This window comes from Monodelphis domestica, chromosome 2 (assembly GCF_027887165.1).
Source record: "Monodelphis domestica isolate mMonDom1 chromosome 2, mMonDom1.pri, whole genome shotgun sequence".
Lineage (NCBI taxonomy): Eukaryota > Metazoa > Chordata > Mammalia > Didelphimorphia > Didelphidae > Monodelphis > Monodelphis domestica.
In genome coordinates, this window is record NC_077228.1 from 395,886,666 (window position 1) to 395,902,081 (window position 15,416).

At 35.4% G+C, this 15,416-nt stretch overlaps 1 protein-coding gene and 1 long non-coding RNA gene across 2 annotated transcripts in view; one reads left to right on the top strand and one right to left on the bottom strand.

Annotated features, from left to right (window-relative positions):
* LOC103093780 (uncharacterized) overlaps positions 1–9,083 on the bottom strand; it is a 163,395-nt gene extending 154,312 nt beyond the window's left edge. The window contains exon 1 of the long non-coding RNA XR_462930.3: positions 8,971–9,083. This is a non-coding gene — a long non-coding RNA (uncharacterized LOC103093780). The remainder of the gene's footprint in view (positions 1–8,970) is intronic.
* NKAIN2 (sodium/potassium transporting ATPase interacting 2) overlaps positions 1–15,416 on the top strand; it is a 1,364,766-nt gene that overhangs the window by 1,345,060 nt on the left and 4,290 nt on the right. The window contains exon 7 of the mRNA XM_007484504.3: positions 706–787. Coding sequence (XP_007484566.1) covers positions 706–787 — 82 coding nt within the window. The remainder of the gene's footprint in view (positions 1–705; positions 788–15,416) is intronic.

Genomic DNA, 15,416 nt, shown 5'->3' on the forward strand with positions numbered 1-15,416 from the left:
CTTTCACCTCCCACTAACAAGATTACAGACAATGGAAAGACATCAGATATTATCTGCTTTCCTTTTTATTTTTCTGTTATCTTCAGTGTATAGAATTTTTCAGAGTGGGGGACATAATTTGATCCCTCTTGCTAAATAAATCAAGCATTACTGTTTCCTACAATATGTAGAGCATGTGCTACTATGTTTGTTGCAGCTGCTGGCTTATGTTGAATGTCAGACCTGATCTGTATAAATTTTCCCTGCCCTTCTCACATGAAATCACAGTATCCTGTTTTACTTTCAGAGAAACAAGCTTCTTCTGTATTCCGATTCCCCATCCAACATCATTACAAACTAAAGTTTGCTTCCATCTCTTGGCACTTTTCTAAGTTTCTCTCTTACCATCAGGAAAGGTCAAAGGACCAGCAAGAAAGTAGATTGAGAAAAAGAAAATGTTCCAATTAGGCTTTTCTAATTGGAGATAAGTGCATAATTCTTATTCACATGTAAGAAATTTCTTGTAAAACTGTAATTGATTCTCTGAGACCACAAACACAAACAGCATTACCTTGAAGGAACTACCATTTTTACATCTCCTACTAGGAGCCATTCTCAGTTTAATAGATTATTCTATTCTATTCTGCCCATATTAATTTCTGTGAAACTTTGCTCCTGTTTATCGTTTAAAAGTTGTTTCTAATGAAAGTAATTTTCTCTTTTCAGTTGATTTCATAGGTGGATTCGACTCTTATGGCTATCAAGGTCCACAGAAGACATCTCATTTACAACTACAGCCCATGTACATGTAAGGAATTTGCTTTTAAGATGTTTTTTGGATGTGCAGGTGTAAGAAAATAATTCAGAATTAATGATATTTACCAAGCTTCTTTGAAGAGAATAGCTTGCCTATGTTCACTTCTCCAATATTTTATTCTTCTTACTTCATGATTTCTCTTGGCATGATATGTCATATTTAGGTATCATGTTGATTTTAAAGTGACTTATCAGAGGTTTGGAAATGATGACTTTAGTCATACAGTCAACCCTACTCTTTTTTTTTTTTAAACCATTACCTTCTGCCCTGGAATAAATCCAGGGCAGAAGGTGAGGGCTAGGTAATGGGGGTTAAGTGACTCACCCAGAGTCACACAGCTAGGAAGTGTCTGAGGTCAAATTTGAACCCAAGACCTCCTGACTCTAGGTATGGCTCTCAATCCACTGAGTCACCCTTCCCACCCTCAATTAATCCTACCCTTATTAATCCATTTGGTTTGCTACTCCTATCTTCCATTTACCATTGCATTTTGTTTATTTAGATCCAAAAAAAATGTGAATTGATCAAAACTTAACAGTAGAAGTGTAACAGCAGTGAGACTTCAGATTAACCTTTTAACCATTCTGGGCCTGAGAATTATCATTTGCAAAATGAAGGACTTGGACTAGATGATTAAGATACCTTCCAGTTCAAACATTAGATAATTTGTATTGCTATAACGGTTGCCCAGAAATGCAGTCAAATACACTTAGTTTCTTGGGGGCAGGGATGGGTGAACAGACCAAATTTACCATGCCATAAAATTCATTCATTTATTTAATAGATTCTTACTATCCTTCTACAAGCCACTAAACCACTTTGCCTTTCAATCATCATATAGCATATAGTCATTATTTTTGTAGCCTTCCTAGCATTCAGATTCTGAAATGTAGGAGTAAATTTACATTTGTAAATTGTAGGAGCTCCACTAATGTTTACAGAATTGAATTGGATCAATTGTGGAAAGTATAAACTTTTCTAGTTCAGATTAAAATCCCTTGGCTCAGTTTTTCCAGGTTGCCAATATACAAATGGAATTTATTTCTTTCATTTTTTCATTTTTCATTTTTTTTAGTCAATTTAGAACATTATTCCTTGGTTACAAGAATCATATTCTATCCCTCCCTCCCCTATCCTGACCCTTCCCGTAGCTGACACACAATTCCACTGGGTATTACATGTGTCCTTGATCAGAACCCATTTCCATGTCGATGATGTTTGCACTAGGATGTTCATTTTTGAGTCTACATCCCCAACCATATCCCCCTTCGACCCATGTAATCAAGCAGTTGTTTTTCTTCAGTGTTTCTACTCCCACAGTTTTTCCTCTGGATGTGGGTAGTGTTTTTTCTCATTGATCCCTCCAGTTTGTTCATTGCCACTAATGGAGAAGTCCATTACATTCAATTGTACCACAGAGTATCAGTCTCTGTGTACAATGTTCTCCTGGATCTGCTCCTTTCACTCTGCATCAATTCCTGGAGGTTGTTCCAGTTCCCACGGAATTCCTCTACTTTATTATTCCTTTGAGCACAATAGGATTCCATCACCAACAGATACCACGATTTGTTTAGCCATTCCCCAATTGAAGGGCATCCCCTCATTTTCCAATTTTTTGCCACCACAAAGAGTGCAGCTATGAATATTCTTGTACATATATTTTTTCCTGATTATCTCTTTGGGGTATAAACCCAGCAATGCTATGGCTGGATCAAAGGGCAGACAGTATTTTAGTGCCCTTTGGGCATAGTTCCAAATTGCCCTCCAGAATGGTTGGATCAATTCACAATTCCACCAGCAATGCATTAATTTCCTGACTTTGCCACATCCCCTCCAGCATTCATTACTTTCCCTTGCTATCATGTTAGCCAATCTGCTAGGTGTGAGGTGAGATACCTTGGAGTTGTTTTTATTTGCATCTCTATGATTATAAGAGATTTAGAGCACTTTTTCATGTGCTTATTAATAGTTTTGATTTCTTTAACTGAAAATTGCCTATTCATGTCCCTTGCCCATTTATCAATTGGAGAATGGCTTGATTTTTTTGTACAATTGATTTAGCTCTCTATAAATTTGATTTATTTTAAGATTTTTGCATCTATATTCATTAGGGAGATTGGTCTATAGTTTTCTTTCTCTGTTTTTGACCTGCCTGGCTTTGGAATCAGTACCATATTTGTGTCATCAAAGGAATTTGGTAGAACTCCTTCTTTGCTTATTATGTCAAATAGTTTATATAATATTGGGATTAGTTGTTCTTTGAAAGTTTGATAGAATTCACTTGTAAATCCATCAGGCCCTGGTGATTTTTTTCTTAGGGAGTTCTTTGATGGCTTGTTCAATTTCTTTTTCTGATATGGGATTATTTAAGAATTCTGTTTCTTTTTCTGTTAATCTAGGCAATTTATATGTTTGTATATATATATATATATATATATATATATATACTCATCCATATCACCTAAATTACCATATTTATTGCCATATAATTGGACAAAATAGTTTTTAATGGTTGCCTAAATTTCCTCTTCCTTGGAGGTAAGGTCTCCCTTTTCATCTGTGATATGGTTAGTTTGGTTTTCTTCTTTCCTTTTTTTGTTAGATTGACTAGTACTTTGTCTACTTTTTTTTTAAATACCAGCTTCTAGTCTTATTTATTAGTTTAATAGTTCTTCAACTTCTGATTTTATTAATTTTTCCCTTAATATTTAGGATCTCTAATTTAGTTTTCATCTGGGGATTTTTTATTTGTTCATTTTCAAGTTTTTTGATTTGCATGTCCAATTCATTGACCTCTGTCCTCTCTAATTTATTAACATATGAACTCAAGGATATAAATTTCCCCCTGAGTACTGCTTTGGCTGCATCCCAAAGATTTTAAAAGGATGTCTCATCATTGTCATTTTCTTCAATGAAATTATTAATTGTTTCTATGATTTGTTCTCTAACCGATTTTGGAGAATCATATTATTTAATTTCTAATTAATTATCTATTATATACATATATAATAATCTAATTAAAAATAAATAAATAATTACTGATTATTATTTTATTACATTATGATCTGAAAAGGTTGCATTTATTATTTCTGCTTTTCTGCATTTGTTTGCCATATTTTTATGCCCTAGTACATGGTCAATCTTTGTGAAGGTACCATGTGCTGCTGAAAAAAACATGTATTCTTTTTTGTTCCTATTTATTTTTCTCCATATATCTATTAACTCTAATTTTTCTAAGATTTCATTCACATCTCTTACCTCTTTCTTATTTATTTTTTGATTTATCTAAATTTGATAGTAAGAAGTTCAGTTGTTCCACTAGTATAGTTTTACTATCTATTTCCTCCTTCAACTCCACTAGTTTATCCTTTAGAAGTTTGGACGCTATACCATTTGGTGCATACATGTTGCTTACTGATATTTCTTCATTGTCTATACTGCCTTTTATCAGGATGTAGTTACCTTCCCTATCCTTTTAATCAGATCTATTTTTACTATGGCTTTGTCAGATATCATGATTGCAACTCCTGACTTCTTTCTATCAGTTGAGGCCCAATAGATTTTGCTCCAACCATTAATTCTAACCTTGTGAGTGTCTACCCACCTCAAATGTATTTCTTGAAGACAATATATGGTAGGATTTTGATTTCTAATCCACTCTCCTATTTGTTTTCGTTTTATGGGTGAGTTCATCCCATTCATGTTCAAAGTTATGGTTGCCATTTGTATATTCCCCAGCATTTTGATACCCTCTCCTATTTCTGTCCTTTCTTCTTTTTCTATATCCTTATAAACCAATGGTTTGCTTTTAATCAATTCCCCTAATCCTCACCCTTAATCACCTTCCCTTTCTTCCCCCTCCCTTTTTGTTCCCTTCTTATTTTTTCATGGTCTGTTAAGTTCCCTCCCCCTTCTCTTTCCCTCCCTTTTTGCACTCCCTGCCCCCTCCCCCCTTAGTTTTCCCTTCTTACTTTCTCTGTAAGGTAAGATAGAATTCAAAACCCCAATGGATCTAGATGCTCTTCCTTCTTAGAATCGATTTCACTGAGAGTAAGGTTTAAGTGTTACTTATTAGCACTCTCTTCCTCTCCTTCTTATAATAGTATTCTTCCCCTCCCTTCCCATGTATATCTTTGTGTGATAAAGATTATCCTATTTATTATATTTCTTCAAATATCTCTTGGTGCCATCTTTGATTCCCCCCTCCCTTTTTCATTTTTGCATATCATCTTATAGCACTTATTACCCCAATCTCTTCCTGTGAATGATTCCTCTAATTACTATAATAGTGAATATAATTTTTGAGAGTTACAAATAACATTTTCCTCATATGCTAATATAAATAAATTGATCTTATTGAAGACCTTATAGAAGAAAGTTTGAATAAAAAAGCATTTTCCCCATTTTCCTTTCTTATTTACCTTTCCATGTTTCTCTTGATCTTTGTGATTGGATATCAAACTTTCCACTTAGTTCTGTTCTTTTCTTTACAAATACTTGGAAATTTTCTTTTGTTGAATGCTCATACTTTTCACTAGAAGTATATAGTCAGTTTTGATGGATTGGTGATCCTTGGTTGAAGACCCAATTCTCATGCCTTTCTGAATATCATATTCCAAGCCTTGTGGTCCTTTAGTGTGGCAGCTACCAGATCTTGTGTAATCCTGATTGGTGTTCCTTAATATCTGAATTGTCTCTTTTTGGCTTCTTGTAAAATTTTCTCCTTAACTTGGAAGCTCTTGAATTTGGCAATTACATTCCTGTGAGTTGTCTTTTAAGGATTTAGTGTAGAGGGTGTTCTATGAACTCTTTCCATGTCTATTTTGCCCCCCTGTTCAAGAACATCAGGTCAGTTTTCTTGGATAATTTCTTAGAATATGATGTCAAGATTTCTGTTTATTTCTGGGTTTTCAGGTAGACCAATGATTCTCAAACTGTCTCATCGTGACCTGTTTTCCTGATCCATCATCTTTTCAGTTTTCTTCTATTTCTATTTTTTCAGACTTTTGACTTTGATTTATTAATTCTTGCTGTTTTGCAAGATCAATGGCTTCCAGCTGCCTAATTCTGGTCTTTAAGGACTGGTTTTCCTTTTCGGTTTGGTCTATCCTGTTTTTTGTGGCTCCCAGCTGTTTCTCCAATTGGGAGTTCTTGTCCTTTAAATGTTTATTTTCTTTTTGAACCATTTCCCACTTTTCTTGCCAGAAGGCTTCTGTCTTTTTTATAAGTTCCCATTTAAATTCTTCAAGGGCTTTTGGACAATTTCCATTTTTTTGGGAATGTTTTGGTGCATTTACTTGTATTTTCTCTTCTATTTCCTCTGTAGCCTGGGTTTTTCCCTCCATAAAAATTATCCAGATCCACCTCTTCTTGTTTTTCTTGGTGTTGAGAAGTTGTTGTTCCTGGGCACTGTTTGTCATTACTGTAGTGGTTTTTCCTTCCCTTTCCAGTTATAAATCTGAGTGAGATGGGCAGGCTCTCTGTGTATGGAGCTAAGGAGCAAGGATTATGTCTGAGGCCAACACTCAAGTCTCTGCAGCTTCTACTGTTTGCTGCCTATCTCTGTGCTATCTCCCTGTCGGGGCCCACAGTCTGAGCTCCTCAGCCTGCTGGGGTCTCTGGTCTAGCTGCTCTCAGGATTAGGTCCTTGGTAGTCTCAGTCAGCGGCCAAGGACCTAGGGATGCCCCTCGTTCCCTCCAGAGGTGCCCCTTGCTCACCCACTGATTCTAGTGCATGCTGGCTCTGACTCTGGCTCCGTAGCTGGAGTGGAGGAGGGTGGATCAGTTTGTTTTTTGTTGAAAGCTTTTTCACCCCCTTATGGTGTAGAAATGCCCAAATCCCATGGACCTTCAGTGCTTTGCCCTATTGTAGAGTCCCTTTGTTCATATGAATTTGGCGGGGTGGGGGGGTGTTGACTTTTTGAGGCAGTCTGTATAGGTAGATGGTGAGGAGAGGAAGAGTCCTGTGTTTAGACTGCCACCATGTTTACCTAGAAGTCTGGAACTTATTTTTTCCCAATTTAGGAAAATTTCCCTGGAAAAACTGATCTATATCCCTACCTACAGATATAACATGTGTATTGATATCAAACAATGTCCACACCAAGTTGACCCATTAAAATATTATGAAACTAAAAGCAAAGATTAAAAGGGAAAACCACCAATTATTTATAAATGGGGAAAACCTGCACAAAATTTCTTTTTTGGTATCATAAGTGAAGAGATGAAATATGTTGCATTAAGCATTTATCCATTCACTCCTTTATTAGGCAACTATGATATCCAAAGCACTATAACCTTTATATGCATTTTAATCATTTTATTATGTGGAATGATAACTGAATTTAATCAATATTTTCCTCCATAAACAAAGTATTTATTAAAGATCTATTTTATGCAAGGCAATGGGCTATGCACTAAGAAACATATAAACACTTAAATAAACCCAATCCCTGCTCTCATGAAATTTGTTCTATATTTGAGGTATAAAACACCAATACAGATGACCATAATGCTCAATCCAAACATTTCAATATGCAAAACTATGCTTTCATTCCATTCTTATGGACAAGACAGAAAGATATGAGCAAGATGATAATATGGTTAGGTAGATTCAGAATTGACTAATTGACTAGACCCCCCCAAATTAATGGGGCACTTTAAAACATTTCTTCACCAGTAGAGTGCCCAAGGGATATATCTATGGCCCTGTCTTCAGTTTTTTTGTCTAAAATTTAGAAAAACAGATAGATGATATGCTTATTAACTATGAAGTTGATAGAAAGATGGGAGAAATATCTAAAATTTGGATTACAGAATTTTTTTAAATCATGTGACTAGAACAATTAATCCAACCTAACTAAAGTTAATAGATATAAATGTAAAGTTCTACACTTGGTTTCAGAAAATCAACTCCATAAGCATAAGCTATGAGAAACATTTTTAGACATAAATTCTTACTTATCAAAGAAAAAAAGAATTAGATTTTTTGTTGGACTACATAATCAATATAAAGGCAGTAGGATGATATGATAGCCGAAAAAACAAATATGATTTTAGATTGCATTAAGGAGAATCATTATTACATGAAAGAATTTTGATGTCACTATATTCTGAATAGGCTAGACCACATATTGAACATTCAGTTCATTTGCAAATACTTTATTTGAAGAAGGGCACTGGTAAACTAGAGAGGGTCCTGAGGAAGGCAGCTAGATTAGAAAAGGGCAACCCACCCATATCACATGAATATCAGATGCTTTGTTGCAAGGAGACTAAATTTTTTCTTCCCAGATCCAGGTATGGGTAGAAATTTCAGAAGGTCAGCTTTAAACTCAGTATGGGAAAAAAACTGCCTGATAATTAGGGCCATACAGAAGAAATATAAAGACCTTCCTCACCAGTACTCCTGGCCATTTGCTGGACATTTCATAAAGGTGATTTTATAGAGGTAATAATTAGAGTAGTTAGGGTCAGGATTTTGTTAGGAAGGCACTGAAAATTTTTAAGTAGAGAAACGACTGCCTGTTCCATGTGAAAGAATGAGTAGATAGATATCAGAGGTCATAGAAGAATACCAGTTAGGAAGGTATTACCATCCTGGAAAACACTAAGGAGAAATAATTTAAGAATCATTGGACCACCTGAAGCCATGACCAAAAAACTGAGCATAAACATTATATTGCAACAAATGTTAAAACAAAAACTATTCAGATCTCTTAGAAACAGAGGGCAAAAATGAAATAGACCCGTCTTTCATCTTCTGAAAGAAACCCCCAAATGAAAACACCCAGGAACATTCTAGATAAAACAAAAACAGACCTTCCCAATCAAAGAAAAGATATGGTAAGAAACTAGAAAGTATCAGTTCAGACAGTGAGGAGTCACAGTTGGCATCACACATGATTTAGCGACTATCACTATGAAGGAGCAGAGAGTTTGGAATATGATATTTCAGAGATGAAGGTAAATGGTCTTAGAGCTAAGAATAGTTTACCCTGCAGAACTAGGAGAAAAAAGACCTTTAATGAAATAAATGACTTCCAGATATTTCTGATGAAAAGAAACAGAGCTATATAGAAATTTTTTAGTTCAAACACAGTTATTAGGAGAAACATGAAAAGATAACTACAGATGAATAATTACAAAGGATTAAACAAAGATAAACTGCTTACCTTCTAACAAAAAAAGATGATTCACATTTCCCCTCTGAAAACTATCATCATTAGGGATCCCAGGAGTCTTATTAGACAGAAGGCTGAGAATAATTTTGTTGGGTCTTGAATACCTTAGGAAGGAAAGGAAAAGAAACGTTAGAAAAAATTAACTCATATAATTAGGATACAAACATAATAGTATATGTTGGAGGGTCACTTTCATTTGAAGCTTACTCTTATTGAAACTGGTGAAAGGAGAAAAGAACACACACTATTGGGTACAGAAACACATTTTAGCCAACAGGAAATAGATGAGAAAGCAGAAGCAGCAATTTGAGGATCATATTATGGAGAAAGTTAATACTAAACAAAACAAACTCTTATGGCTTTTTCGAGGTGTCAAAGAATGGGAATCTTGAAGCATGGTCATCAAATGGAGAATGGCTTAACAAGTTATGTCATATAAATATGCTAGAAGGTTATCTTACTGCAAGAAATGAGGAAGGGGAGGGTTTCAGGCAAATCTGCCAAGATTTGTACGAATTGATGGAGAATGAACAAAACCAAGAGAAGAATGTGCATGCTGAAAGACTTGCATACTCAGATCCAGCTTAATAACTAATCATGATTTCAAAGACTGATGAAAAAAAATTTTTTTAAAGATTGCTTTGGTGGCTGAGTGAAGAATGGATTCAAGTGTGGAAAAAGGGAGATACATGGGACAGGAAAACCAATCAGATTATTACATTAGTTCCATTAATGTCGATGTCATGAGGAAAACATGTTCTAGTGTGATTCTGTGTAAGTGCAAAGAAAGAGACTTGAGAAATAAAAAATAATTACAATAATAATAGTTATATCATACTTTAAGTTTGCCAAAATGCTTTACTAATATTATCCCATGTTTTCCCTATAAACAAATGTTATTTTTATCCCCCATTTTATTAAGGAGGAAACTGAGGCAGACAGATTAAATGACTTGTCAAGGGTTACCCAACTAGAAAGCACCTGAAGTCAAATTTGAACACAGGTCTTCTTGACTGACCTATCTTGCTGCCTAGAAAACTTAACCATGCTCATATTTAGATTTTTGACATATTTGGGAATAAAACATCCTCATTCATTTTTTTAGTCTTTTTTTTAATAAACATTTAATAAATGCAAAATACTGTGCCAGGTGCTAAAAATACAAAGCTGAAATAAGATATATAATCTTTTCCTTTGAGAAGTTTACAAGTAGGTAAGGGAGACAGGGTCGGAATAGACCAGTTATTTCATTGCTATTGGAAGCTCCCAATGAGGAAATGACCTCTACCATTGTAAGTCTGCAGTTATTCTGACACTTAGAGGAGTCACTATGGACCCAGGACACTGGGGTGAAGTGATTCGTTCAGGATACCAGACAATGTGTGTTGGCAGTGGGACTTGATCCCATCTCTTCTTTACTCCAGCCAGTCCTCTACCACATCACTGCCTGATCTTTCAGTAAGCTGGCAGAGGGGATGACATACACAAGGCATTCTCATATAACCTGAATTCTAGTATATTGAAAAAGATTCTGCTCTATTCCTATATTCTAGCTCCTATCCTCAGATACTGGGATCCTGGTGGATAAGCATTTACCATATTTAGCCCTAACCCAGACCCGCTCTGCTACTCCCTGGCCATCTTCCCACTGTACCACACAACTTGAGATGTGCCCTCCCTTTCCAAACCCTTTTCCAATTCTAATTCTGAGGACAGAAATCAAATGAACACCAAAACATTCCTTCCCAGCTACCATGCATCTTTATCTGTGTTGTCTTCCCCTATTAAATCCTTAAGTGCAGAGACTGTTTGCTTATATTTGTATAAACACGCAAAGTAACTGGTAGTTAGTAAGTATGTAATATAATACTTTTTATGCATTCATTCATTCAAGAAACCAATTAAAATTGGAGAGACTTGGCAAAGCTTTGGGGCAACTAAATGGCTCAGTGAATAGAGGACTGGACCCAGAGTCAGGAAAACCTGAGTTCAAATAGTGATCCTGGGCAAGTCCTTTAATATCTGTTTGTCTTACTCCATTAGAAAAGGAAATGACAAACCACTTCAGTATCTTTACCAAGAAAACTCCACAGACAGTATTGGAATCCAAGGGGTCAGGAAGAAGTTGGACCATTCTGAATGACAACAACATGATTATATATTCAAAGACCAAAGGGACCTTGGAGGTTATCTAATACAATTTCTTCATTTTACAAGATGAGGAAACTGAGGAACAAGAGAGTTAAAGTGCCTTGCCCAGGGTCACATAAGATATCATAGGTAGGATTTGAACCTACATCCTCAAGTGAACAACTAGTCCCCTTTCTACTGTACCACCTTGCCTTCAACAGTAGTGGATAGCACCTTGAAGAAACTATAAACTTTTTCATTTGTAAAAGTCATATTCCAAACACTCTTCACTATTATAAAGTTCCATTCAGTCTTTCACAGTTATTTTTAATAATGTCATAGTTTTGAAGCATTGTGTCCGTTTCCTTGTCCCCGTGTACCTTTTAAGTCACAAATACTGAGAAAATTCTGCAAAGAACTTACATCCCCTTATGGAATCACAGATATATATAATTGTAATTCAAAGATTTTTCTTTAAAAAACACTTTTGTAACCAAACCTTCTTCAACTCAAGCTACCAATAAGTCATGTGATATCTGAGTCTCAGTTTCCCCATGTAGTAAATATACTATAATATTATATGAGTGACTTCTAAGTATTTCCAAAATGTGCTCATCAATATTTCCTTCCGTTTCTCCCTCCCTACCCCTTGGCAGTGCCTCTGATGGAATTGCACAATGACAGACTAGATAATCATCCCTTAAATAAGCCAGGGTTGATTCTATAGGCATTCTAACACCATTTGCTGAGTTGGCAGAAGAACATTAAGCAAGACAACACTATGCCATGCCTTTAGGTCCATAAGAAGAATATTCTCCTTTGTTTTAATCTTTAGGAAATAGCCAAATAATATTACAATGGGGTTTTACAATGTTAGGATGGGATTTGGATAAAATGCATTAAAGATGTCCTTGAACATGGATATTGGACACTGCAGCTGTTAAGTAGAATAGGACTAGTCGTTGTTCTTATAATTTGTTCTTTCAAGGAACCCCATAGCAAAGAAATTTCTCAGGATATGTGACTACCATATATAAGACTACTATATATACAATATATGAGGTAGTCTCATATGTATTCAAATATTCATAGCACACTTTCGAGTTAGCAGAGAAGTAAATGCTCATCAATTAGTTAATGTTTGAGCAAAATGTGGTAGAGGAATGTAATGGAAAATCTATAAGAAAAGTTGATTATGAAAAATTCAGAGAAATGTGGAAAGGTTTTTAGGAGGTAATTCAAAGAGAAGCAATACTAGGAGAAGAAGATATGCAGGGACAAGGATATTGTAAACATAAACTCTATCAAAATAAACATGAAGTTTGAATAATAATAATGATCAGTCTTATGCCCTGAGAACAGATAATTGAAAGTATCTCTCTCCTTTAGATGGAGGGGTGGGGAACTGGAGGAATAGAATGTTGCATATACTGGCTGACATTATCACTGCATTGGATACTTTTGCTTCATGGTTTTTCTTTGTTCACAAGATGTTGTTTTCTTGTTCACAAGATGTGTTCGCTGGGTGGAAGAGAAAGGATGAATCCAAATTTGACTGTTGTAGGTAAAATAGGTATCTATAAAATTTATTTCTTTAATTTAATGCAAAAAAATTAAAGAGGAAAAGAAAAGCTATTTATAAGTATACTTATAATGGAGGAGGGAGGGAAATGAACATCTCAGAGAAATCAGAAGATATGCAAAGAAAACCAGAATGATGACTCTTGAAAATACTATTTCTTAATATTTCAGTGCTGCCTTCTTCTTTATGTAAATTATTCTATTGTGTTGCAAGAGACAAAATGCATATGCACACTTCTGTTCTTTTTATTAAATGCACAGAAGGAAGACTGTCATAAGGCAGAAGCCAACAAATACATTCCACATGTCAGTCACAAAACACTGTCTCTAATCATGATCTCACATAATTTCAGCCAAAGCAAAAAATGAAAATATACCCATGCTCAGGAACAGCCCATTAACACCCACCAGACATTGCCATCCCTCTTATTCAGTTCTAGTGATACCCATTGTCTCTATCAGACAAGCATATGAATTTCCTGATCAACAGATGCCAGTAAGAGGAAACAAATTAATGTGAAACATAACAACGATAATTTATATTCACAAGAATGAATGCTAATGGTAGATGATGGCATTTTTTTTCTAAACCCTTGCTTTCTGTCTTAGAATTAATACTATGTATTTATTTAAGGCAGAAGAACGATAAGGGTTAGGCAACTGAGTTGTGACTTGCCCATAGAAAGTGTCTGAGGCCAGATTCAAACCCAGGACCACCCCCCCCCAACATCTCCAAGACTGGCAATCTATCCACTGTTCTACTAGCTGCCCTGATGTATTTTCCACTTCTGTTGAATTCATTTTTTTTCTTTGTTACAATGAATGGTTCTCCAAGCAGGACAAGGGGAGAGATATGTCCAAAACTAAAATTGATTTTTAAAAAGATATCAATAATTTTAAAAGAATAGTACTTAGTCTAAAGAGAAGCATGTTTATCATCTTCATCAAAGTCACAGTTCATATATCAATATAATTTATTGTCATTTGCAAAAAAATTCTTGGGTGGAAAGATAAAGAAGGCATCATCCAAAATGGTATCTTAGTACAGTGAAGAAGGAATTGGATGGAACCAAAAGACTTAGATTCAAATCCCTAATTGGAACTTATTAACTTTTTTACTTTGGGCAAGTCCTTTAACCCTTGGTATTTACATTTATAAAATGAGAAGGTTGGATTAGATGACTTCCAAGTATTCTAAGAACTCTAACCATATGACTTGTTAAGTCAAAACCCATTGACTTCTAACCAACTCACCTTTAGAAAGCAGCACCCTGCCAAGGCTCTGCTCCCATTATGCTAGGTATAGATGACTGAAATGCTGAATTAAACTACATTAGAAATAGAGCATTGCCACTTTTAAAATGTTCAAATTAGACTTACACATTAGCACAATTCAAAAAAGAAGTCTACAGTCACTGAATCTCAGAGTAGAAAGAAATGTAAGAGACAATCTATTCCAGCCCATGACCTACATTATAAATTATTATAAAGGCAAAATACTGTGCACCTTCTCTTTTAAATAAGACATTTAGAACATATGTCAAACAATCATAATAAACAGATTTTAATTTCCTGAAACCTGGAAGATCAAATGGTAATGATACTCTAAATTCATGTCCCCTAAAAAAAGTTGATTACATCAGTGGGATGAATTTTAGAAATGAGGGGTTCAGTCAACAAACATTGAGTTCCTACTATGTGCCAGACACTAAGAACACAAAGACAGTACTTTCTCTCCAGGATTTTACAGTGTCATGGGGGGAGACAACATGAGAACAACTATGAACTACAAACTATACACAAGATAAATAAGAGCTAATTAACAGAGCAAAGATACTAACATGAAAGGGAATTAGGAAAAGCTTCTTATAGAAAAATAGGTTTTTACAAAAACTTTGAAGAAATTCAGGGAAGCCAAGAGACAAAGATGAGAAGAGAGAGAGGTGCAAGCAAGGTGGACACTAAGTAAAAATGTCCAGTCCATTTGTGAAGAGGTCATTGGCAACTTTGGAGAGAGCTGTTACAGTGGAATAGAGATCAGAAGCCGAACTTCTTTACTGCAGAATTAAGACAGGAGTGAGAGAGAAGGAAGTATAGATGTGAAGTGTAGACACTATAGATTTCTCAAGGAGATTAGCCAGAAAGGTGAAGAAAGATAGAGAATTAGAGTTAACAGGGATGGATGGATCAAGTGAGGGGTTTTTGAAGATGAGGGAAACTTGGGTCTCTTTGGAGGCTATAGGGAAGCAGTTGGCAGACAGGAGAGAGAGGGAATGACAGAGCAGAGAGTCTTATAGTGAAGAGAGGATGGGATCATATGCTCCTAAACATGTGATTTACTTGGGCAAACTGAAATGATAACAGTATTCCAACTTCATGTCCCCCAAATAAGTTGACTACATCAAAAGGATGAGAAACTCAAGGGACAGGTGTGTGTGTTTTGTTGTTGTTGTTGTTGTTTTATAGATCATCACTAACCTTTTGAGCCTTATATAATGATGAGCACTTTCCATAGACCCCTAAAAAACATCATTCAAATTATAGTCCAAGTAGCATTTAATCCAAGAAGGCCATTTCTATCCTCTTAAACTCATGAGCTCAGATTTAGAGTTGGAAGACATCTCTAAAATCTTTGAATTCAGTCCCCTCACTTTAAAAATGAGAAAATTAAAACTTATAACAGTTAAGTGACTTCTATTAGCAAGAAAAGGCTAAGGAAATATCTA